Genomic DNA, 23,002 nt, shown 5'->3' on the forward strand with positions numbered 1-23,002 from the left:
CCAGGGAGTGGTCTCATCTGATGCCCTGCCTGGGTCTTCCAGCAAACTTGTTCTGGGTGTTAGCAGAACTCAGTCCTTTGCAGTTACAGAACTCTTTGGAGAATTGTATCTTCCTTGCGACCAGCAGGAGTGACTCACAGACACTTGACCTTCCTTCTAAGGCCTTAGCTGAGAAGGCCATTCCTGTCCAGAATAGCCTCCCTTTTGACAAGTTCAAAGTTAACTGGTTAGTTACCTAGTGAGGAGACTGATGTCCCATTATTTTCTACTGATGCTGCCTATATTCAAGGGAAAGAGATTATACAGAATGTGAAAGGCAGGGGGGCAGGAATCTTGGAGACCATTTTGGAATTCTGCCTCCTGTCCCAGTTTATAAAGCAGATAAAAGTAAAGCTATTTTGGATGAAGAGAAGTGGGAGTTGAGTGAGCAGCATGCATGTCCAGCCTGCAATTTCCTGTCTTGTTTCTGAATTTAAAAATACAAATGTTTCTATTTGACATTTGAATTCTGTATTCAAGATTCAACCAACTGCAAATCAAAAGTAGTCATCAAAAAATTGCATCTGCACTAAACATAAACAGACCTTTTTCCCTTGTCATTATTCCCTAATTATAGAATAACCATCATATTAGGTTTTAGTAGTAATCTACAGATGACTTAAAGTATACAGGAAGATTTGTCTGGTTATATGCAAGTATCACATCACTATTTTTATACTTAGAATACCTTTTTGTTAAAAATTAAGTTTTTAAAAAGTTTCGTTTATTTATTTGAAAGGCAGTTACAGAGAGAGATATGGAGAGACAGATATGGGGTGATCTTTCATCCACTGATTCACTTCTCAGATGGTTACAATGGCCTGGGCTGTGCCAGGAGCCTGCAACTCTAGCTGGCTCTGTCATGTTTGGCAGGGGTCCAAGTAGTTCATCCTTTCCCACTGCTTTCCTAGGTATGTTGATAAATTATATCTGAAATGGAACAACCAGGATTCAAAATGATACCCATGTGGGATGTTGATGTCATAGGTGATAACCTGACTCTCTGTGCCACAATGCTGGCTCTAATAAATTTTCTTTTATTTTCATTTTATCTTCTGTCTGCTGGTCCAAGTGCCTACAGCAGCTATGGCTGGACCTGGTTGAATCCAGGAACTCGATTCCATTTGGATCTGCCACATGAGTGCTAAGGGCTAAACTACTTGAGCCATAGCCTGTGTTGCTTACTAGGACGTGTGTTAGCAAAAAAAGCTGGATTTGAAAGTGAAACCAGAACACAGATATAGGATGCAGGTATCCAAGTGCCATCTTCTACAGCAGATACTTGTCTCTTACTACACCAGTTTACGTTAGGAACTTGAGCATTCACAGATTCCAGTATTCACGGGGAATCCTGACACTGATTCCCCACGGATACCAAAGGGACAGCTGTGGAGCATACAGGATATGCCAGTGTGTTAGGAGTCACAGTCAAGGTTGTATGCATTTAAATCCATTTACAATTTTGAGAAGGTATGTATTTATTTGAGGTAGAGTTGGGGGGAGAGAAAGAAAAACAAATAAATAAAACTTACTCATTCATTTGGTACTTCCCCTAGTGCCGTCAACGGCTATAGCTAAGGTGAGCTGGGAATGCAGTTCACTTGGGTGGTAGGAACTCAGTCACTTGAGCCTCCCAGGGTCTACAGTAGCAGGATGCTGGAAGTTGGTAGCTAGAGCCAATATCAAATCTAGGTACTTTGATGTGGGATGTGAGTATCTTAACCTCTAAGTTAGATAACCACCTTTTTAAGTCCACTTTTGTTCAATCCTCAAGCCTTAGAAATACTGCAGAAAACATGGTTGGTAAATAGGTATTTGAGTATGGCCCCTTTTCCTGACTTCAGAGCTGTGAGCAGGGACTGGCATTAGAGTACAGTGTGCTGATTTGCCACTTGGAGTGCCTGCTTTCCGTATCAGAGTGCCCTTGGATCAAAGTTCCACTTCTACTCCCAGTCCAGGTTCCTGCTAATGAGCCTGGGAGGCAGCGAATGATAGCCAAAGTACTTGAACTCCTGCCACCTACTTGAGAGGCTCTGATGGAGTTCCTGGCTGCTGGCTTCAGTCTGGCACAACCCTGACAATGGAGATTGTTTGGGAAGTGAACCAGCAAATGGAAGAGCTGTCTCTCCTTAGCCGTAGGTAACTATGCCTTTGAAATTAAATAAAATAAATCTAAAAAAAAAAAATAACTATGAGAAATTTCACCTTTTCTAGCCTAGAACCAACAGCTGTGTTAGCATCAGTGCTGGTTAAACTTTTCTTTCATGTCAGGTAGGAGGGGAGCTTAAGGCCAATGCAAAAAAAAAAAAAACTTAAAGAGAGAAATTTATTTATTTATTTATTGAAAGGCGGAGCAGCAGAAGAAAGGAAGGAAGGTAAGGTGGAGGGCAGTAGTGGAGGCAGAGAGATTGATCTTCCATCTGCTGGCTCACTCCCCAAACGGACACAACATCCAGGGCTGGGCCAAGTTGAAGCCAGCAGCCAAGGACTCCATCTAGGTCTCCTATTTGGGCCATCTCCTGCTGCCTTCCCTGGTGCACGAGCAGGGAGATGGGTTGGAAGTGGAGCAGCCGAGACTTGAACCTATCTCTCCTGTATGAGATGCTGTCATCACAAACAGCAGTTTAGCACACTTCACCACAAAACTGACACCCAGGCAGGGGAGTGACAACCACAGAGACAGTTTCTCACCTTTTTGTATGGAATATTTGATTTAGAAAATGAGACAACTTTTATTTTCTTTTGAAAAATTTTCAGATTGAATGTGAATGACATTCAGGAAACATGTCAAAAGAACGCCACATCGGCTTTGCTTGTTGGAAGAAAGGATCTCGTGCAGGTATTGTGCATCCCTCCCGAGCGGCTCTTCCTTGAAGGGCAGTCCGTTTGCCCTGAGAGCTGGGGGCGTCTTGCTTGGTAGGACCTGAGGGTAGCAGCTTTCCAGCGGCCCTGGATGGCCCTGGATGCCCAGGGAAGATCTGGGAGCACTGTCTGAGGCACTGGTTGATAGATTGTTTGGACTCTTTTCTGCCCCAGCTCCATGGTGATTCACACACCTAAATTTGGGTTTCTGTTCTTTGCCATTTTCATTCTGAAAAATTTTTTTAACTTTTATTTTAAAAGCTTCATTTCATTAACAGTTTACTAAAATGTTTCTTTATTTAGAGATGTTGAGGGTTTTTTTAAGAGATATGTATATATATATATATATATATATATATTTTTTTTTTTTTTTTTTAATTGGAAAGCCATATACAGAGGAGGAGAGACAGAGAGGAAGATCTTCTGTCCGATGATTCACTCCCCAAGTGGCTGTGAAGGCTGGAGCTGCTCCAGTCTGAAGCCAGGAGCCCAGAACCTCTTCTGGGTCGCCCACATGGGTGTAGGGTCCCAAAGCTTTGGGCCGTCCTCTGCTGCTTTCCCAGGCCACAGATAGGGAGCTGGATGAGAAGTGGGGCCACTGGTATTAGAACCAGTGCCCATATGGGATCCCGGCACGTTCAAGGTAAGGACTTTAGCTGCTAGGCCACAGTGCTGGACCCGAGATGTTGAGTTTTAAAATATGATTTCCTCTTACAAAAATCTAAATTTCCTTCATTTTATAGGAACACACAAATAAAGCAAGCTCCTTTTGTGTTTTTATTTTTGTCTATTTTTAGATTTATGTTATTTATATGGAAAGCAGAGTTGCTGAGAGGAAATAAAGAGAAAGAAAGCTTGCAAATGTTTACCCAAATGTCTGCAACAGCCGGGGCTAGCCAGGCCAGGGTGAAGCCAGAAGCAAGAACTTTATCTGAGTCTCCTATGTGGGTGCAGAGGTCAAAGAACTTGGGCCATCCTTTGCTGCTTTAAACAGCTAATAGAAGACTTCTCTCTCTTCTCGGTGTCTGGAACTTCAACTTTGAATTAAATAGATAAATATAAATATTTTTAAAAATACACACATAGACACACAAAAGAGAGACCTTAAAGGAAATCTAGAATGCCATTTTCCTCTCCTGCCAACCCAGTTCTATAAAAAGCAGCCGAAAGTGTCACATGTGTTAGCAGTGAGATGACCTGCTGACAAGATCACAGTGTGTCATTTCTTCACTGTTTGCAAATGAAAGTTTCAAGACTGGAGTTTCTCAGGTTTTGTAGTATACACACATCCCTTGAGGCCTCATGAAAAGGTAGACCCTGCCTTCCCTAGGTCTGAGCAGGGCCTGAACTGCCTCTCTGCAGACCCTCTAGACACTGGGGCCCCAGGCTGCTTGCATAGCTGCAGTGGTTAACCTTCATGATTTTTTTGGTTCTTGTATTCACTGGTTTGAGTGTTTCTCTTTCATTTATCCAGGTTTGGTCTCTGGCGATGGTAGCTACAGACCTTTGCCTAGGTCCGAAGTCTGACCCAGATTTGGAAACACCCTGGGCTCGACATCCATTTGGGCGACAGCTGCTTGAGTCCCTGTAGGTTTTCAAGGGTGAAAGTGATGTCCATTTTGGGTCAGTAACCCCAAATACTGTGTGTGTTGCTGCCCAAGAGACAGGTACAAAGGCCTGGGGCAGGAGAAGAAGTAGACCCTTGGTTTTATTGCTGAAATAGTTTCTGTGCAGAACCAGCTTTCCATAGCAGAAGGGACTTTGCAGTAGCTAAGGGTTTGAGACATCTGAGACTCAGGAGTCCCTTAGAGATCCCTGCTTGATTCATGAGTTACATCAGTGTGAACCCTGGAGTTGGAACCCTTAGAATGCTTACGTTTTCTTTTGGCTACTGGGAAAATCTCAGAGACTTACACGTTGGTGTTTATATTTTCCAAAACCCGTGAGCCCTTCACTCTCAATGGGCAGCTCATGAGAACATTTGTGCTGAATTCTCAGTGCTGAAATATGGCAGATGGAAATTCCAGTATATGGAATAACATGCCACCGTAACATGAAACCACTTTGTGTCCGTAACAGTGAGGCCCAGGGCCAGGCACAGAAACTGCTTCCTTCAGAAGAGAGGGTCACTCGGCCTGCTTGCTGGGGGCGGACCTGGGATCTGTGTTGGTGCTGCCATTGCCTCGGGGCTGAGTTCTTCCCACCTCCTCCAGTAAGACAGGAAGAGTGAGGCTCCTACAAAATTAGCTACAGGTCGACCAGACAGTGTCAGTGCTCACAACAACAGAGGCTTTTCTGGTCCCCAGCTCTCATGTTCTAGCTTGGTTGTCCTCACAGGATAAAGGGAACATGAGGACCCAAAAGGTGAACGTGCTCCTAGCTGTTTCTATTTACTTGTTCATCTTCCTAATTCCCGCCTCTGGAGTGTGCTCACTGGTGTGTGAGCATGCTCTCTCAGCTCTTCAAGTCGGTTTAGGTTCCCTGAGTGCTGTGTCTAGGGAACCCCCTGAAAAGTACGGTGGCTCTTTCTTGGAGTGAGGGAGACCGAGGGAGCAAATGTGGCCTTGTCTGGAGGCTAGTAAGTGTGCTCAGTTTGGGGAGAAGCTGCTCTCAAGTCTGAACCCAGGCCTGGATGCCAACTTGCAGCGTTCAGGTTTCATGCTATCCAGGTAATTTCTAGTACTGTGATGCCTTTTATTCCAAAGCAAATTTAGCTAGACTCCAAATAGGTCAAACCATTTTATCTGTAGGCACCCCAGTTCCTGGCAGAGGTTTCCGAGGCAGAATTAGCTGTCCTGCCAGCCTCAAAGGCAGTAGCCTGCCCTGCTGGTGCCAGTTATCTCCACCTTCCCTTCTGATGGGTTGTCTTCCTGCTTCTCCTTTGCTGCAGGTTGGCTCATTACTGCCGGCTCCGGGATGTGCAGACCTTGGCCATGCTCTGCAGTGTGTTTGAAGCTCAGTCTCGGCCTCAGGGAATACCAACCCCCTTCGGGCCTTTTCCCAGCCGGTCTTCCACTCTCATGGTGTCCCACAGTCGCTATGTAAGCTCACAGCATTGCAGTGTGTGTCTGAGTTTTGCGTTCATGTAAGCTCTGCTGTGGACTGGGTTTCTGATGCCAGTGATCTGAGTCCCTCTTCCCTTCTGCAGCCCAGCTTCACCTCCTCTGGCTCCTGCTCCAGTATGTCAGACCCAGGGCTCAGCACCGGGGGCTGGAACATAGGTTGGTATGCAAGCGGCACAGCACGCTATAAGTTCTGTGCAGGGGATTCCTGATGACCTGCATGGGTGCATGTTCTCCGTATTTTTCCTTGATTCTTATTTCTCTTTCAATTTAACAGGCTAGGGAGAGAGCCTGGCTTGTGGGCTAGACAGGCCACTGCCTGGTAGATCGCTCTATCTTGCTGGGTTCCTTTATATCTTATATCCTTGAAAAGCTGATGGTGGAGCTCCCCTTTGTTCACCCCTAAACCTAACCCTTATCCTTTCTCCTTCACACATCTTTGTCTATGATCACCTACCACTTCCTGTCTCCATCCCTCCCTAGGACCACCCAAGAGTAGAGAAGTAAAACTGGGCCTGGTTCCAGCTGGCCATACATTTGCTTCATGAATAGGAATATTTGTGTTTCCTGGATTGTAAAATGTTTGTTTTCAAAATGATCTTAATCTTACTGACTGTAGCACTAGTTATATTGCAAGCGAAGATCTGTGGACAAGAAGCACTGTGAAGGAAAATAGTGATCTTTGATTTCTCACCTAGGAATAATAGCCTAACCTTCCAGAACATTTTCCTCTGATCTGCATATGGCTGTACTCTTTGCATACATGTGATATTTGTGTTCCATTTCTAATTTTATCATAAGCATTTAAAAAAAATCTTTGTAAAAAGTAACTATGTAATATCCTGTTACATCACTAGATGACAAAGTCGTTAATTATCATGCTGTGGGCTTAATTGCCAGGTTCTCTTAATAATGAAATACCTGGACAAAAAGGCAAGGCTAAGAAAGAGTTGTGTTTGGTTGTGTTCCTCAGAATGCACAGCTCAGCTTGTTTTCCCCCAGAGATTCAGTTGTGCACATGTGTACACACACACACACACACACACTCACATACACACCCATGCTGGGAGGGCTTGCAGACCCTGCCCTCAGCCTCTCTGATTGCCGTACATACACACACACACACACACACAAACACACATATCCGTGCTGGGAGATTTTGTAGACCCTGCCCTCAGCCTCTCTGACTGCCATACAAACACACACACACACACACACACACTCTCACTCTCTCTCTGTGTCTGTCTCTGTCTCTCTCTGCAATGCTGGGAGGGCTTGCAGACCCTGCCCTAGGTCTCTCTGATTGCTGTCCTCCCTCTGCTTGGTTCTCCAGCTGGCAAGGAGGCAGAGCACATCTCTTCACCTTGGGGGGAGTCCTCACCTGAAGAGATGCGCTTTGGGAGCCTGACCTGCAGTGACCCTAGGGAGCGGGAGCGGGACCAGCATGATAAAAATAAAAGGTAACTGTCTTCCTAGGCTGCAGCGCCTTTCTAAAACTCTAGACTCTCTCAAACTGAGACTCCTACTTTGAAAAAGGTCTGTTGGGGTGGGCATGTTGGCACAGCAAGTTGAGCCACCGCTTAGAATGCCGGCATCCCACATTGGAGTGTGAGTTTGAATCCTGGCTTCTCTACTTCCAATCCAGCTTCCTGCTGAATGTGCCTGGGAAGCAGTGGATTAAGGTCCAGTACCTGAGTTCTTTCCACCCATGTGGGAAATAGATGACATTCCCAGGCCCTTGGTTTTAGCCTGGCCCAGCTGTGGCCATTTATGGAATGAACCAGTAGGTGGAAGATTCTGTCTCAGTTGCTCTGCCTATCAAATAGACTTATTCATTAATGTTTAAGTTTTAAAGAGACCTGTTAAGTGCTCTTGGATCCAGCTTGTTTTGCTTAAAGGAACTGAGAAGAAATCTTCTGAACTTCCTGCAGACTTTTGGACCCTGCCAATACCCAGCAGTTTGATGACTTTAAGAAATGCTATGGGGAAATCCTGTATCGTTGGGGTCTGAGAGAGAAGCGAGCAGAAGTGCTGAAGTTTGTTTCCTGTCCCCCTGATCCACACAAAGGGATTGGTGAGTATGAATTTCTTTTTCTGCCACTATCTGGAAAGTTCTTTACTATGCTCACAAAATCAGTCTTAAAGTGAAATTTTAGCTTCTGATTTGTAGTGAGAAGTTTCTGAGGGATATTTTTTCAGGGTTCTGAAAACTTGCATTTCATAAGATTAAATTTCACTTGTGAAAGAAGTGGTTTTATAGACAGTTCTGAACTATTGATTTGCAGTAGGAACACTTATTTATTCAACTAATACATATCGACCTCCTCTTAGGCGACAGTTTCATGCATCCCTTCCCTTGGTGGGCTTCATAGCTGAATGGGAAAGGAAAACCAAATAGTGGCAAATTGTGATCAATATTCGTGAGCAAGCACAGTGCTGGGCAGCGTGAACAGGAAACATTTGGACAGATAGGAGATGGGTGTTACGGGAGGCACTGTCTGAGGAGCTGAGGGCCATAGAGTGAGGGACTGCCCACACAGGGCAGTGGGAACAGCCCAAGAGGGAAGTAGTAACCTGTCCCTGGAAACAGAGAAGGAACCCTGGTGTGGCTAGGATTCAGTGGGCAGGAAATGGGTGCACGGGGTGTCTTATCAGGCCAGAGTTTAAATTGTACTGAAGAGCCAGGTTGCATTCTGAGTCCATGGCAAGAATGTGAGAAAGTGACCGTCTCTGGCTCATATATTCAGAGGTACACTTCGGCTGTTAAGTGAGAGATTTGAAGGGAGCAGAGGAGAAGGATGACCTTTAAGGAAACTTGCAATAGTCAGATCTGCTGTCTTGTCTGAGGGGGACACTGCTAGAGATAGAGATGGATTAAGAGTCTGTTTTAGGAGTAGGTGTGTGCTCTAGTGATTAAGAAGCAAGTCCAGAGCCCAGCGTGGTGGCCTAGCAGCTAGAGTACTAGCCTTGAATGCGCCAGGATCCTATATGGGCGCTGGTTCTAATCCCGGCAGCTCCACTTCCCATCCAGCTCCCTGCTTGTGGCCTGGGAAGGCAGTTGAGGACGGCCCAAAGCCTTGGATTCCTGCACCCCTGTGGGAGACCTGGAGGAAGTTCCTGGCTCCTGGCTTTGCATTGGTGCAGCACCAGCCATTGCGCTCACTTGGGGAGTGAATCGTTGGACAAAAGATCTTCCTCTCTGTCTCTCTTCCTCTCTATATATCTCACTTTGCATTAAGAATAAATAAATCTTAAAAAAAAAAAAAAGACAACAAAGAAACAAAGTCCATCCCCTGCATCCCCTATTGGAGTAGCTGTTTGATCCCAGGTGGAGCTCCCAAGCCTGCGTTCCTGCTAATTGCATTTTGGGGGAGGCATGATGATGGCTCAAATGGTCCAGTTCCTGCTACCCGTGAGGGAGGCCTGGATTGAGTGCCTGGCTTAGTTTCTGTCTCCCAGCAGTGTGGACATTTGGAGAGTGAAGTGGCAGGTGGGAACTCTGTCTCTCAAATAAATAAATGATGATCCTCTCCAAGAGGTTCAGGAAGCTGTGGTATCTGGTAGCTCCAGAAGTTGATGGAACATAAACATAGGAATCTTGTTTGGTGGTTCTTTTGGGAATTCCAAACTGCTACTCCCTACTTCTCAGAGCTGGACACGCCAACTCTCCTCTTTCCCAAATGAAGATTGGATTTTTTTTTTCAGAGAAAGGAAATGCATTTCTCATTAAGTCCCTAACATAACAAATGAGGAAGAGCAGGGTTACAGAATTTCTGCAGGTGGGGGAAAAAAAGAGAAAAAGATCACCTAGGAAAAGTGAGGCATGTGAATGAATGACCTAAGGCCTCAGAGGATCAGTCTCTGAGTTCCAGGGTAGAACCTCCAGGAAGTGGCTTCCAACCTCGACTGGCCTGTGTAAGTCAGTGATCAATCAAGTGTGAAGATAAACATCAGCCTGTCCAGGGTGAAGGAGTAGACTCCCTGAGGGAAACACAGGCGTGGGGACACCGGGGAAGGTTCTCACAGTGTTCACAGCCAGCCTGTCCAGACTGGAGCCCTGCCCCCAGGAAAAGAATATGGAAAACAAATCTAGGGTAGTTCGGTGTGCAGAATACTTACAGACAACTCGGAAGTTCAAGGGAGAATGTGGAGGTGAGTTGCTGATTAAGTGCACAGCAAACTAAACAAGCGAAAAAATCAAGGCTGTTGCTCTGGGAAAGGCAAAATATGCACCAAAGGAAGTGCCACGGTATGTGGCGTGGCGTGGCCTGCATAAGGCTGACTCACTTAGCTAAGTAATGTGAGGTGGGAATACTGAGCAGCACTGCATGGGGAAGACAAGCAGCAGGTGGAACACGCATGCAGTTGGGAAATTAAAGGAGTGAAAACTTTTCCCTGTGGGAAATCAGTGTCTAATGCATAAATATGAAAATTAGGAAATCACTTTATAAATGTGTTTGGAGACAGGAAGGTAAAAGTTACATGGCAAATGAGCTAAAAGGATTTTCTCTAAGGAGTAATGGGATGTGGTTAGCAGGGAATGGTTTTGCAAGACGGTGCATAGAGCTATTTGGGTCAAGTTGTACTTTGTTGTTTGAAAAAAACTAGAGAAATGTATAACTTTAGGTGGTGAGTGACAAGGATGATTTTAATGTTGCTTATTTTGGAATATCATTTGGAGAACTGTAAAGACACTGTATTTTTTTTCAGAGTATTTCAATTCAGGAAAGTGTAATGGGAAGAGATTAATGATAGGCTGCAGTAATTTGTCCTTTAAAATTAATTTTCAGGGAGCATCCATTTAGCCTAGTTCTGAGGATGCCCATGTCCCACATCAGCACCTGGGTTCAGTGCCTGCTTCCAACCCCTAACTCCGGCTTCCTGCTAATACAGACTCTGGGTAGCAGCAGTGATGACTCAAGCAATTGGGTCCCTGAAACCCAGGGGGTGAGAGGGCTAGACTGAGTTCTCAGCTCCCGGCTTTAGCCCTGGCCCAGCCTTGAGAATGGTGTGTGTGTGTGTGTGTGCTTTTCAAATTAAAAAAAAATTTTTTTTTAGTTATTTTATGAAAAAACTGACTCACAGACATATGGAACTGATGTGTCAATGCTTTAGTCAGCTAAATCATCACCGACATTCATTATGGATCAGGTGGGTCATATGCAGAAGTAGGAAGGTGTGGCCTGGTTGGGCGGATGAGAAGTCTATAATACAATCCAGTTCTGAAACATAGGCTTAAATGATAATCAGAATTAATTTATCCTAACATATCAATGTACTGGAATTCATATTTGAGTATGTTTACACAGATCAATCAATGTATAATTATTTCTTACAGACTTTGTCCTTAAGTGTTCCTGATAAGTTATGATCTTGCATTTAGATTTTTATTTTCTCTTTTTTATTTCTGCTTAGCAAAATGGAACAAGATACCATTTAAAGAGTGTTTTATTTTGATTTATTTAAATGTCATTGAGGGATAGAGATGGAACAAGGAGAGAGAAGAGGATTGTTCTCAGATGTCTATTAGCTGTGGGTCTGTTTTTGTTGTTGTTGTTTGTTTTGTCAGTCTTACTTAACCCTTGCTGAGTAATTCCTGTGCACTTACCATGGGTTCTCCAGCCATCTACACGTATTTTCGTGAAAATCATTTCTGTTTCTGGGCCGTAGGGTTTGGGGATTCTGGCTCTATTCCTGTCCAGCACATGTGTAGGGAGATTGTCAGCATGCAGATCTCTCTTCACTGGGTCAATAGGGAAGAGGGCTTTCAGTGATCTCTAAAGAGCCCTGATTTTGATGTTTCTTCTGTATGTTTTTATTTCTGTCTTTAAACAAATGTAAGACAAAAGCAGAAACCAGCAGGTGGCAATGGAGCTAAATGACCCTCGTAAATGTACGGTTAGCAGTACCACCATGGAGGAGAGGACGCCTCTAGTCGGCCACATCATCAGGTCACAGGGCTTGGACAGTGGTTTCCCTCAGATGAAAACGTTTTAGATCATGGGAATTCTCGGACCAGCAGGGAACTCTAAATTCACGTTACAAAATGCTTGATACTACCAAATGAAACAGGTTTAAAAATCTGACTTGTCAGGTCTGCCAGTCTTCATATATAGCCTTGGTATCTTCCTGTTGGTCTTTTTTTTTTTTTTTTTAAGATTTCATTTTTTTTTATTGGAAAGCCAGATATACAGAGAAGAGGAGAGACAAAGAGGAAGATCTTCCATCCAATGGTTCACTCCCCAAGCAGCTGCAACGGCCAGAGCTGAGCTGATCTGAAGCCAGGAACCAGGAGCCCCTTCCAGGTCTCCCACATGCAGGTGTAGGGTCCCAAGGCTTTGAGCTGTCCTCGACTGCTTTCCCAGGCCACAAGCACGAAGCTAGATGGGAAGTGGGGTCTCCAGGATTAGAACCAGCACCCATGTGGATTCCTGACATGTTTAAGGAGAAGACTTTAGCTGCTAGGCTACCACGCCAGGCCCCTCCTATTGGTCTTGAAAGACAGTTGTTGAAAACATTGTGCTTTAGTAACTCCTTACTGTATACAGTCACCTAGGAAAATGCAACTTTTCTTTTTGATCTCATATTGTGAGTTAACTTTATTTAATTAATATTAAATTTATTTATTGATTAATTTGAGAGGCTGAGAGACAGAGATAGCTAGAGAGAGAGAGGGAGAGAGAGAGAGCTGGAGATCTGTCACTCACTGGATCGGTCTCCAAATGCCCACAGCAGTCAGGGCTGGGCCTGGCTGAAGCTGGGAGCTGGGGACTCAGTTCAGGTCTCACATGAGTGACAGGAGCCTAGTTACCCGAGCCGTTACCTGCCACCTCACGCAGTCTGCACTGACAAGAAGCTGGAATAACACACCAGAGCTGGGACTCAAAGATAGGCCTCCAGTGTGAGGTGCAGCCAACCCGTAAAGTAGGCTTAGTAAGTATAAGGGCCCTCACAATAACGTTGCACTGATTTAAAAGCATGAGGAATATCAAACATTTCCAGTTCATTCTGATATCCCTTTTGCTATGCATGTACAGAGGGGGGACCAGATCTGCAGTGTTGCTCAGCAGCCATCTGGGAAGTTCCGGAGGTGGTGCCCATTCAGGAGACACCTTGACACCCTAGTTAACATGCCCCGTGTTCTTTGCACCCCTTCAAGCAGCATGCAAAGGCCTCGTACCGCCTGCTCCGCATGCTTCAACCAGAAGTTGCCTTGTGGATACTACAAAGAGGCAAGGGAGAATGGTGTAGTGTTTTTGCATTTTCTGTCTTTGTGGATTTAGATTCACTTAGAGATTGTCCAGATTCCCCCTAAATTATTCATTTATTAGCTAAGTGAAATATTAGCCCAAATTCTTAAAGTTAATAAGGATCTTGAAAATTATGTTTGCTCTGACTCACTGTAGAGAAACAATTATTTGTGACATTCTGAGGTTTGTTTTAGAGATGAAACCTTAATAATCTTACTTAGATAAATGAAGTTTACATTTACAGTTATCTCAAGTGCCAAAGGACAAACTATTCAAAAAGACATATTATAATTCAGTTTACTTGCGCATGCAATTTTTGCATTCTTATAATTGTAAATGTTGAATAGAAGTAACATCTGACCAATAAAGCCAGTAATAGAAAGTTAAGGTTTATCATGCGAATGTGAGGCAGAGTCTTATATAATATAAAAAGTCAGGCTTAAGTGGAGAAGACCTGACTCTTCTTAAACCAAAATTATTGAACTGGTCTGATCAAACTCAGGATATCCCTTAACTAGGACCTCCATAGACATTTGTGTTGATTACTGTGTATTCAAATAGATTTTGTTGATGTATTTTTATGACATCTCTATAATACAGCAGAGGGTTCAGGTGTGATAGAAGAGAGGTGCCTGCCTCTGTTGTCAGGCCCGACTTGGGAAGGTGAAGGTGAAGTTCACTTCCCAAGGTGAGGGAAGTGAACTTGGCAGAAGCTCCAGGGAGCCATCTGAGGTTAGAAGAAGCACACTGGCCTAGGAGACCTGACAGTGTCTAAAGTGAGAGGCATGTCTTTTTTCTTTTCTTTTCTTTTCTTTTCTTTTCTTTTCTTTTCTTTTCTTTTCTTTTCTTTTCTTTTCTTTTCTTTTCTTTTCTTTCCTTCCTTCCTTCCTTCCTTCCTTCCTTCCTTCCTTCGTATTTTTTAAAAGGACTTATTTACATTTGAAAGAGTGACAGGCTGGGGAAAGGGGGAAAGAGAAGGAGAGCAGGAGAGAGATCTTCCATCTGCTGATTCACTCCCCCGGTAGCTGTAACAGTCCAGTCTGGGTCAGGCTGGAGTCAGGAATCAGGAACTCCATCCTGGTCTCCCATGCGGGTGGATGGGGTCCACATACTTAGCTCATCTTCCACTACTCCCTCAGCCACATTAGCAGAGAGCTGGGGTTGGAAGCAGAACAGCCAGAACTCAAACTGGCATCTGATATAAGGTGCTAATATTGCAAGTGGTAGCTTAACCTGCTGTGCCACAATGCTGGCCTCTAAGTTATTTATTTTCATTTTCCTTGAAAGGCAGAGAGACAAAGACACACAGAGACAGAGAGCCATCTTCCATCCACTGGTTCACTTCTCAAATGACCACAGTAGCCAGGACTGAAGCCAGGAGCCCAGAATTCAATCTGGGTCTCTGTGTGCATGGCAGGCCCCAGCTGCTTGAGTCATCTTTCACTGTGCATTAGCTGGAAGTTGGAATTGGTAGTGGAGCTGAGACTCAAACCAGACACTGTAGTATAGTATGTGAACAACCCACATAGCACCATCCTCCAGGATTCCTTAGCTTCTTGGGGACAGGCATGCTTGGACAGGTGATGAGGTTCGTCAAGGTTGAGGTTTTGTCAGATGCTGTAGTTGGAGGAAAAGAAGAATAAAGAAGTTGGAGATGTTTGCAGAAAACTAGTAGAGTTTAGTGTGTGGGATTCAGGTTGACCAAATGGCTAATTGCAGCCAGAAAGAGGCAGACAGAGAAAAGTGGATTGCAGACCAGAGGGAAAAGACTGAGAGACCAGATGAGCCAAGGGCTGGTGGGGTGGATTTTGTTAGACACCAAGGACTGTGCTACATATTGGGCTAGAGAGAAGATGAGAAGCAAGAACAGAAGTCCCTGGTGAAGCAGGTGGTTCTGCAGAATGTCAGCGGATGGCTGCTGAGAGAGTAGAAGAGGCTGGTGCTGGCCACTGGACTCAGCCTGAGCAAGGTGACAGTCGGGGGGCAAGAAGGGGTGGGGCCTTGTGTGTACCTTTGCTCTGGCTGTCATGGGACTTAAGGAAGAAATGACCATTCACCCAAGTCAGGAGAGACAGTTAGGATTTAGTTAGGGTCTGGTGGGGAGGGGAGCATCCCAGCAAGGGAGGTAGAGCATGTGGGGGGGTCTGCCCTGGGGATGGAGAGGAAGGAAGCACTGAGCAGAAGGGATGAGAGGGGAGCCAGGGCAAGCAGGGCCCCTTGGCTCTGCATGTTAGTAACATGCCAACTGGGTCTTGGGAGGGTGGGATGAACCTTGCAGCCTCTCACACAAGGCGTGCCACAGTGGTGTCCTGATGGGGCCATCTTCCTGAACAATCACTTAGCACACAGGCCGGAAGGAGGGCCAGCCATAGCAGTCTGCTGTCTCCTGACAGGCTTCCTGAGTTGTTCAAAATGTCTGATGAGCACCTTCTTTGTGATGAGCCCCTGCCAGCCATGAGTGCAGGAAGAAACATCAGATGACTGCTGTCAATGCTAGTCATGCCCTCTGCCCGTCCCCTGCCACTGCAGTGACAGTAGCTGCCCTTTCTAACACTTACCTACATAACAGAAGAAATTCTGCTTGTGAAGATGAAAACCAGAGCCAGGCCAGTGCCCAGTTTCCCCTATTCAGAGCAAAACTCACCATGCCTCTGTTTCCCCCACCCTGCCCATTTCCAGAGTTCGGCGTGTACTGCAGCCACTGCCGGAGCGAGGTCCGAGGCACGCAGTGCGCCGTCTGCAAGGGCTTCACCTTCCAGTGTGCCGTCTGCCACGTGGCTGTGCGCGGATCATCCAATTTCTGCCTGACCTGTGGGCACGGTGGCCACACCAGCCACATGATGGAGTGGTTTCGGACTCAGGAGGTGTGTCCCACTGGGTGTGGGTGCCACTGCTTGCTGGAAAGCACTTTCTGAACTTGCAGATGCTGGCAGTTGTCAGGACCCCCCAATGCTGGCCACCAGTGTTCAGCCAGGAGTTGGGCAGGCACTGCAGAGCCAGGAGTGTCCTTGTGCCTGCTGCTCAGGAGCCTTTGCCTGCTCTGACTGTGCCAGCATGAATGTCTCTTAGGAGGAGGGGACACGAACGCAGAGCCATGCTCCATGTGTTGCCGGCAACAGCTCCAGAGCTGGAAGTTGTCATGGAGGAAAGCACCTTCCCCCAGAGCCAGTGTCAGCTGTCAGGGTGTTGGCCTTCACCCTGCGAGGAGTGTTCTGATGTGAGCACAGAGACCAGAGGCTGACGTAGAAGGTTGTCCCCTGAGCCAAAGGATGTGAGGGTCAGGGTCACTGACCAGCAGGCCTGTGACGTTTGCAGCTGTGGAAGTTGAAACAGCGAATGGTCTCATGGAGAGTAGCCTTCCGGAAAGCCATGCTTATGTTGGTAAATATGTGAAGTACTTATGGAGTCCTAAGATACATTTTTGTTACTTCTCCTCTAGCTGCTGTTCCTTGGCTAATAAAATTCCAGTCATTTGAAAAACTCTGTCTCCACAGAGAAAGTTAAAGGTTTTAGTAAATCATTTTTTACTCCAATTCTAATTGAGCTCATTTTGGATGGATAGGCTGAAAGTCATTCTGACTTTTAAAGGAAATACTGATGTGTTTATGTCATCCTACAGGAGAAAATAGAATTTGACACTCAAGGTTGTTCCCAGCCCCAAGAGTCTCACAATTACTTCCTCTAGCAAAGAGAAGGTGAGACTGCATCTCAGCGTCGAAGCATGAGTGTCCCCTGTCTACTGTTGGCTAGGGTTCTGATGCGCACCTCTCTTCATTTAAGTCCCTTGGAAACTTTGCCCATGTTTTCCTGTAGTCTGAGTGGATTACGACTCCTACATTCACCAGTTCTTCAGTGTGGTTTTCAATTCTTCATGTTTATAATATGCTGGGAAAAATCTTTTAAAAATATATTTCTCTTGAAATCCCTGTTTCTTAAATGTTTACATTGATTTCCACATTAATCAATGTAAGGATTGTCCCATGATATAAGAGTGTTGTGTATCACCAGGCTTCAAACTGCAGGAATTCCAGACCCATGGCTTCAGCCTGGTCTAGCCCTGACCACTGTGGTCACTTAGGGAGTGAACCAGCAGGTGAAGGAGCTCTCTCCCTCTCTGTAACTCTGCCTTTCAAATAAATAAGTAAATAAATCTTTTTTTTAAAAAAGCTGCTTTGTAAATGGCATCATATTGTATATAAGTTTTTTAACTCGACTTTTCACTCATGTAGTTCCCACAAAAGCCACCCAAATTGTTGTGTATGTCATGATGTGCTTCCTCTTTGCTGCTAAGTAGTACATTCTGTAGTGTGACTGTACCAAAGTGTTTGACTGTTTTCCTGTTGACAGATGTTACCGTTGTAGCTAGTTTTCAAAATTCATCTTTGAAAATTCTCTGTTAATTTTTTTCTTCAAAAGCACTTTGAGCATTTTTTCTTCAAAAGCATTTTTTAAAGATGTATTTATTTGGAATGCAGAGTTATGAGTAGCGGGAGGGGAAAGAGAGAGAGATCTTCCATCTGTTGGTTGACTCCCCAGATGATTGTAACAGCCGAAGCTGGGCCAGTCCAAATCCAGGAGCCAGGAACTCCTCCAGGTCTCCCACATGGGTGCAGGAGCCCAAATACTTGGACCATTCTTTGCTGCTTTCTCAGGCATATTAGGAGGGAGCTGGATCAGAAGTACAACAGCTGGGTCTTGAGCCAGCACCCGTACGGGATGCTGGTGGCAGCTTTATTTACTATGACACTGTGCCAGCCCCACCAAAAAAAATTTTTTTAACTACAATCAGAAGAATAATAAATAGAAATAAAATTAATGCTGTTTTTGTTCTCTCCCAGCAACCAACATGAGCAGCCCTGTGCTTATCACATACTTTTTATCTAAATGCACAAGTATCGAAGGGCATTTCTGTGTTTAGTGTTGTTCTATTATACGCTTCACACTGCAGTTACATCCCTCATAGTTGGACGGGTAAAGAGTGACTTGCCATTTGTATCAGCACCTCCCTAACACACATCGCAGACAAGGCCTTCAGGAGAGACAAGGTGCAGTAGGCTGGTCTCCCTGCACCTTCCTGCTTCTTGCAACTCTAGACCCCAGAAGTAATGCCAAAGAACTCTATGAGGGGTGGGCAAGGAAAGGTGAGCTGAGACTCCAGGCTCAGAGGAAGGAGATCTTACACCTGAACTGCACTCCCTGCCCAAGAGAACCAGGCAGTTCCCAACCTCCAAGCCAGCAGTGGAAGGCACCCCCTGGCCCCTTGTGAATCTCTCAACTCCAGTGAGACCAGCAGTACCAGCGATGGGGCACACACTCCTTCCCCCTTCTGAGGTCCCTCCTCCACAAGCCTAGCACGGGAAGTGCCTTTGTCCCCAGGGCCTGGAGGCACCAATGGCACCAGCCTGGGCTATGTTTGGCCCCTCAGGCAGCACCAGCAGGCACCACTGGGTGCCCCTAACAGCATACCAGACAAGTTAAACCACAAAGTAACACCACTGGAAGGGGTAGAAGTGATACAGTCACAACACTGCACATCAAGAGGAGATTCCAAGGAATATTTAAGCAGCTCACAGAAAAGTAGAACCAGAGAAACAGAAGAAACAGACAAACACTGAAACAGTAGATGTGTGATAACCCCTAGCTGGGATTAACCCAGATGTCCTCCAGGAGGTGAATGGTAAAACTGCAGTGCATCATCCTAAGGGATGCTAATTGTCAAGAAAGCAGAACAAACCGCTGGTACCCCAGGTGGCTAAAGGGCACAGGGCTGAGCACGAAAATTGAATCCCATAGTGCTAACATTTTGTACAGTTCTTTGTTAAACAAAGTTCGCTTTTCATTTTTTAAAGTTTTTTTTTAAGAGTTACAAACTTGCATACACACAGAGATATTTCTTTTATCCATTGGTTTGCTCCTCAAATGGCCACAAATGGCTGGAACTGAGCTGATCCAAAGCCAGGAACTTCTTTCAGGTCTCACACATTGAAGCATGGGCGTAAGGAGTTATGTCATTCTCTGCTGCTGCTTTCCCAGGCCACAGGCAGGGAGCTGGGAAGTAGAGCAGTCAGGACTCAAAATGATGTCCATGTGGAATTTCACCATCCTCCCCCCCTCAAAAAAAGTGGAAGCTTGGCATACTGTGCCACGATGCCAGCCCCAATTAATTGCCTTTTTACTTGAAAGGCAGAAAGAGGGGTCTATCACACAGGAACTAGGCCAGGCCCAAGTTGGGGGGCAGGAATTCCTTCCAGGTCTTCCTCGTGGATGTCAGGGCCCCAAGTCCTTGAACTGTTCCCTGATGCCTCCAAGGGTGCATGTCATCAGGAGGCTGAATCAGAAGTGGACTCAGAACTTGAACCAGACACTCTAGTATGGGCTGTGGGAGTCCCAGGTGGCATCTTAACCACTGTGCCTGTCTGGCAAAACTCTAGGGCTGGAGGACAGGCTGGTGGTTGTCAGGGGCTAGGAGGGCAGGAGACGGGGAGAAATGGACATAAAAGTTTCCCCGTGGAGGGCCCGGTGTGATGGCTCAATTGGTTATAATCTTTCCCCTGCAAGTACTGGAATCCCATATAGATGCGGATTCATGTCCTGGCCGTTCTATTTCCCATCCGGCTCCCTGTTTATGACCTGTGTCAGTAGTGGAGGTGGTCCAAAATCTTGGGACCAATCCTGCAACCACATGGGAGACCCAGAAGAAGCTCCTGGCTCCTAGCTTCAAATCGGCTCAGCCCAGCTAGCTGTTGCAGCTATTTGGAGAATGAACCAGCAGATGGAAGATCTTTCATTGCTTCTCTATAAATCTGTCTTTCCAATAAGAAAAAAAATATTTTAAAAAAGAAGCCTGTGGAATGTAAGTTTTACGTTGATGGAGGTGAATACATCCCCACATTGCACTATCATTCACTGAACTGAGTGCCTGCCCATGAGTGTACATGAAACGGGGAATCTGAGCAGGTGAGTGGATCAAGTGAGGGTCAGCTTCCTGCAGAGATCTGACACTAGATTCGTGCAGAACATTTCTGTGGGAGAGAACTGCACAGAGGATGCCCTGCAGGTCTTAGTGAGTGATCACAACTTTTTTTTTAAGATTTATTTATTTTTATTACAAAGTCAGATATGCAGAGAGGAGAGACGGAGAGGAAGATCTTCCGTCCGATGATTCACTCCCCAAGTGACCACAACGGCCGGTGTTGCGTTGATCCGAAGCTGGGAACCGGCGAGTGCAGGGTCCCAAAGCTTTGGGCTGTGCTGGACTGCTTTCCCAGGCCACAAGCAGGGAGCTGGATGGGAAGTGGAGCTGCCAGGATTAAAACCGGCGCCCATATGGGATCCCGGCGCATTCAAGGCGAGGACTTTAGCCTCTAGGCAACACCGCCGGGCCCGATCACGACTCTTTTAATAAAAAGTGTAATTACTTAATGGAGCTGGTCGCTGCTGTTTCCCACAGTTGATGCTGAAAAATAGTTTCAAACTTTTGAGCACCACCTCGGCCATCCTAGCCCCTCCCTGGATCCAGCTGTGGTCTTGTTGACCAGTGATTGTGGGATTTGTTTCAGTGTAGGTACTTAGGGAGCCCTCAATGTAAGGAAGAAGATCCAATCTGTAATTAGCCCTTTAAGGTCCCAGCACCTGGACCAGCACACCTGCATGCTCCCTTCTCCTGCAGAGTCAGGCTTGGGTGTGGTGAGCAAAGAAACAGAGGGTTTGTGTTGGCAGTTGCCACGGTGCATGCCTTGCCTACAGCAATAGCAAGTACAGTGTCCCTCACAGTGGGAAAGGAGAGGAGAAGGCAGAGTCTGGTACCTAGTGATGGACCCAGCAGGATCTGGTACAGGCCTAGCATTGCCCCTCGGAAAGGGATGGCTGGTGTTGTGTAACAAGCAAGTACAGCTTCTCATTCCAATTTTAGTCCATTGACTCACTTCCATTAGGAAGGTGGTAATTGTTTTCCAGTAATGTTCATGCTTGTAAATCAGTAACTTCAGGAATGGCTGACAGTTCTGATGTCTGCCATCACTTTGGAAATACTCATCTCCTCCCGGGACACCAGTTGTCTCCTGCAAAACTGGATGCAGAAATCCTCAAAGCTGCCCCTGGGGAGAAGGCCTAGTCATGCATGGGAGGACCATGATTCAACTCCATTGAGTTCAGATAACCAAAAACAGGAGCTGGCACCATAGTGTGATAAGCTGAACCTCCACCTGCAATACTGGCATTGCATACATGGCTGCTCCACTTCCCATCCAGCTCCCTGCTTGTGGCCTGAGAAAGCAGTGGCAGATGGTCCAAAACCTTGGGATCCTTCACTCATGTGGGAGACCTGAAAGAAGCTCCTGGCGCCTGGCTTTGAATTGGCTCAGCTGCAGACGTTGCAGCCCTCTTGTTTTTCCCAAGGACGATGAAAATTCTGGAAGCTCCAGGGGTAGCTCTCAGCTGGCAGCTTTCTGCAGCTGAGATGACTAGCACTAGGTGGCGGCAGAGGTTAGCGCCTCAAGTGTGTTGAGGCTACAGTTTCCTCCCACCAGGTCTGTAGTTGATCTCTTAAATGTGAGATGAGAGATCTGCTTCCCTCTCGTGCCCTCCAGATTCATCAATGCTCCAACTGGAAAGACATCAGAAAGATAAAGCTGTTTGAAATGTTGCCACTTGAAACAGGCCTTATACATCTTGCAGAACCAACAGCTGTGAAGGTTAGCTTTGAAAAAGAGAAATGGGGCCCAGCGGCGTGGCCTAGCAGCTAAAGTCCTCGCCTTGAACGCCCCGGGATCCCATATGGTCACCAGTTCTAATCCCAGCAGCTCCACTTCCCATCCAGCTCCCTGCTTGTGGCCTGGGAAAGCAGTCGAGGATGGCCCAAACTCTTGGGACCCTGCACCTGTGTGGGAGACCCGGAAAGAAGTTCCTGGCTCCTGACTTCGGATCGGCGCAGCTCCGGCAGTTGTGGTCACTTGGGGAGTGAATCATCGGACAGAAGATCTTCCTCTCTGTCTCTCCTCCTCTCTGTATATCTGACTTTGTAATAAAAATAAATAAATCTTTTAAAATAAAAAAGAGAAAAAGAGAAACAGCTCCAATACAGTTGTAAGGCAAGAAGATGGGTGTGGTAGAATCAAATCCCGGAGCCTAGCCAGTCAGGTGGTTCCAGGGGTTCTAGCAACATGGTCTCCACAAGCACATGGGAAAGGCAGAAGTATAAAGCAAGAAACAAAGCCTTAGGAGCAAAGTGTGTGTCTGTCTGTTTTAATGTGCTTTGACCTCTGGCCCTCATTACCAGCCCGCTTCAGGAACACAGTTCATTTGGCAGTTGGTGAGAGTAAGACTCAGACACACATGCAGAGCAACAAAACTGGCATTGGAGCCCAGCTCTGCTGCAATCGAGGCTGATTTATTTCCTCCCACACTGCTTGAGCCCCAAGCATGTGATGACCTGCTCACAGGAGAATGGATTCTGCTGGCTGGGTGGATGCGTCATTCTTATGTTGGATAATGGCATCCCATCATGATGTTAAAAACTCCAGACTGGAAAGTTAAATTGTATGAAGGCTAGAGGTAGGTCTCCAGTGAATTAGGAACTACTGCAGAAGTATGGGTTGAGGGAGTTCATGTGACTAAGACCTAGAGACTCTAGCCAACTATAGGCTACAATGATTTGAGTGTGTGGTAATAGAAAACAAACAGAACATCAGTGTTCACTGATGTCACTGCTTGTATTGAGACAGGAGATAGTGTCCTCTGTACTGACTTATCAGTCTACTGGTAGGGAGCTGGATGGGAAGCTGGGCCGCC

General features: G+C 46.0%; 1 protein-coding gene across 3 annotated transcripts in view; it reads left to right on the plus strand.

Annotated features, from left to right (window-relative positions):
- Positions 1-16,210, plus strand: part of WDR59 (WD repeat domain 59) — a 68,063-nt gene extending 51,853 nt beyond the window's left edge. For all 3 annotated transcript variants that reach the window (XM_058675087.1, XM_058675088.1, XM_058675089.1), the window contains 7 exons: positions 2,797-2,878; positions 4,376-4,488; positions 5,792-5,942; positions 6,050-6,122; positions 7,297-7,423; positions 7,895-8,037; positions 15,893-16,210. In XM_058675087.1, the coding sequence (XP_058531070.1) occupies positions 2,797-2,878; positions 4,376-4,488; positions 5,792-5,942; positions 6,050-6,122; positions 7,297-7,423; positions 7,895-8,037; positions 15,893-16,128 (925 nt within the window). In that variant the 3' untranslated portion in view covers positions 16,129-16,210. The remainder of the gene's footprint in view (positions 1-2,796; positions 2,879-4,375; positions 4,489-5,791; positions 5,943-6,049; positions 6,123-7,296; positions 7,424-7,894; positions 8,038-15,892) is intronic.
- The last annotated feature ends 6,792 nt before the right edge of the window (positions 16,211-23,002 follow it).

The sequence above is a fragment of the Ochotona princeps genome, chromosome 16 (assembly GCF_030435755.1).
Source record: "Ochotona princeps isolate mOchPri1 chromosome 16, mOchPri1.hap1, whole genome shotgun sequence".
NCBI classification, from domain to species: domain Eukaryota; kingdom Metazoa; phylum Chordata; class Mammalia; order Lagomorpha; family Ochotonidae; genus Ochotona; species Ochotona princeps.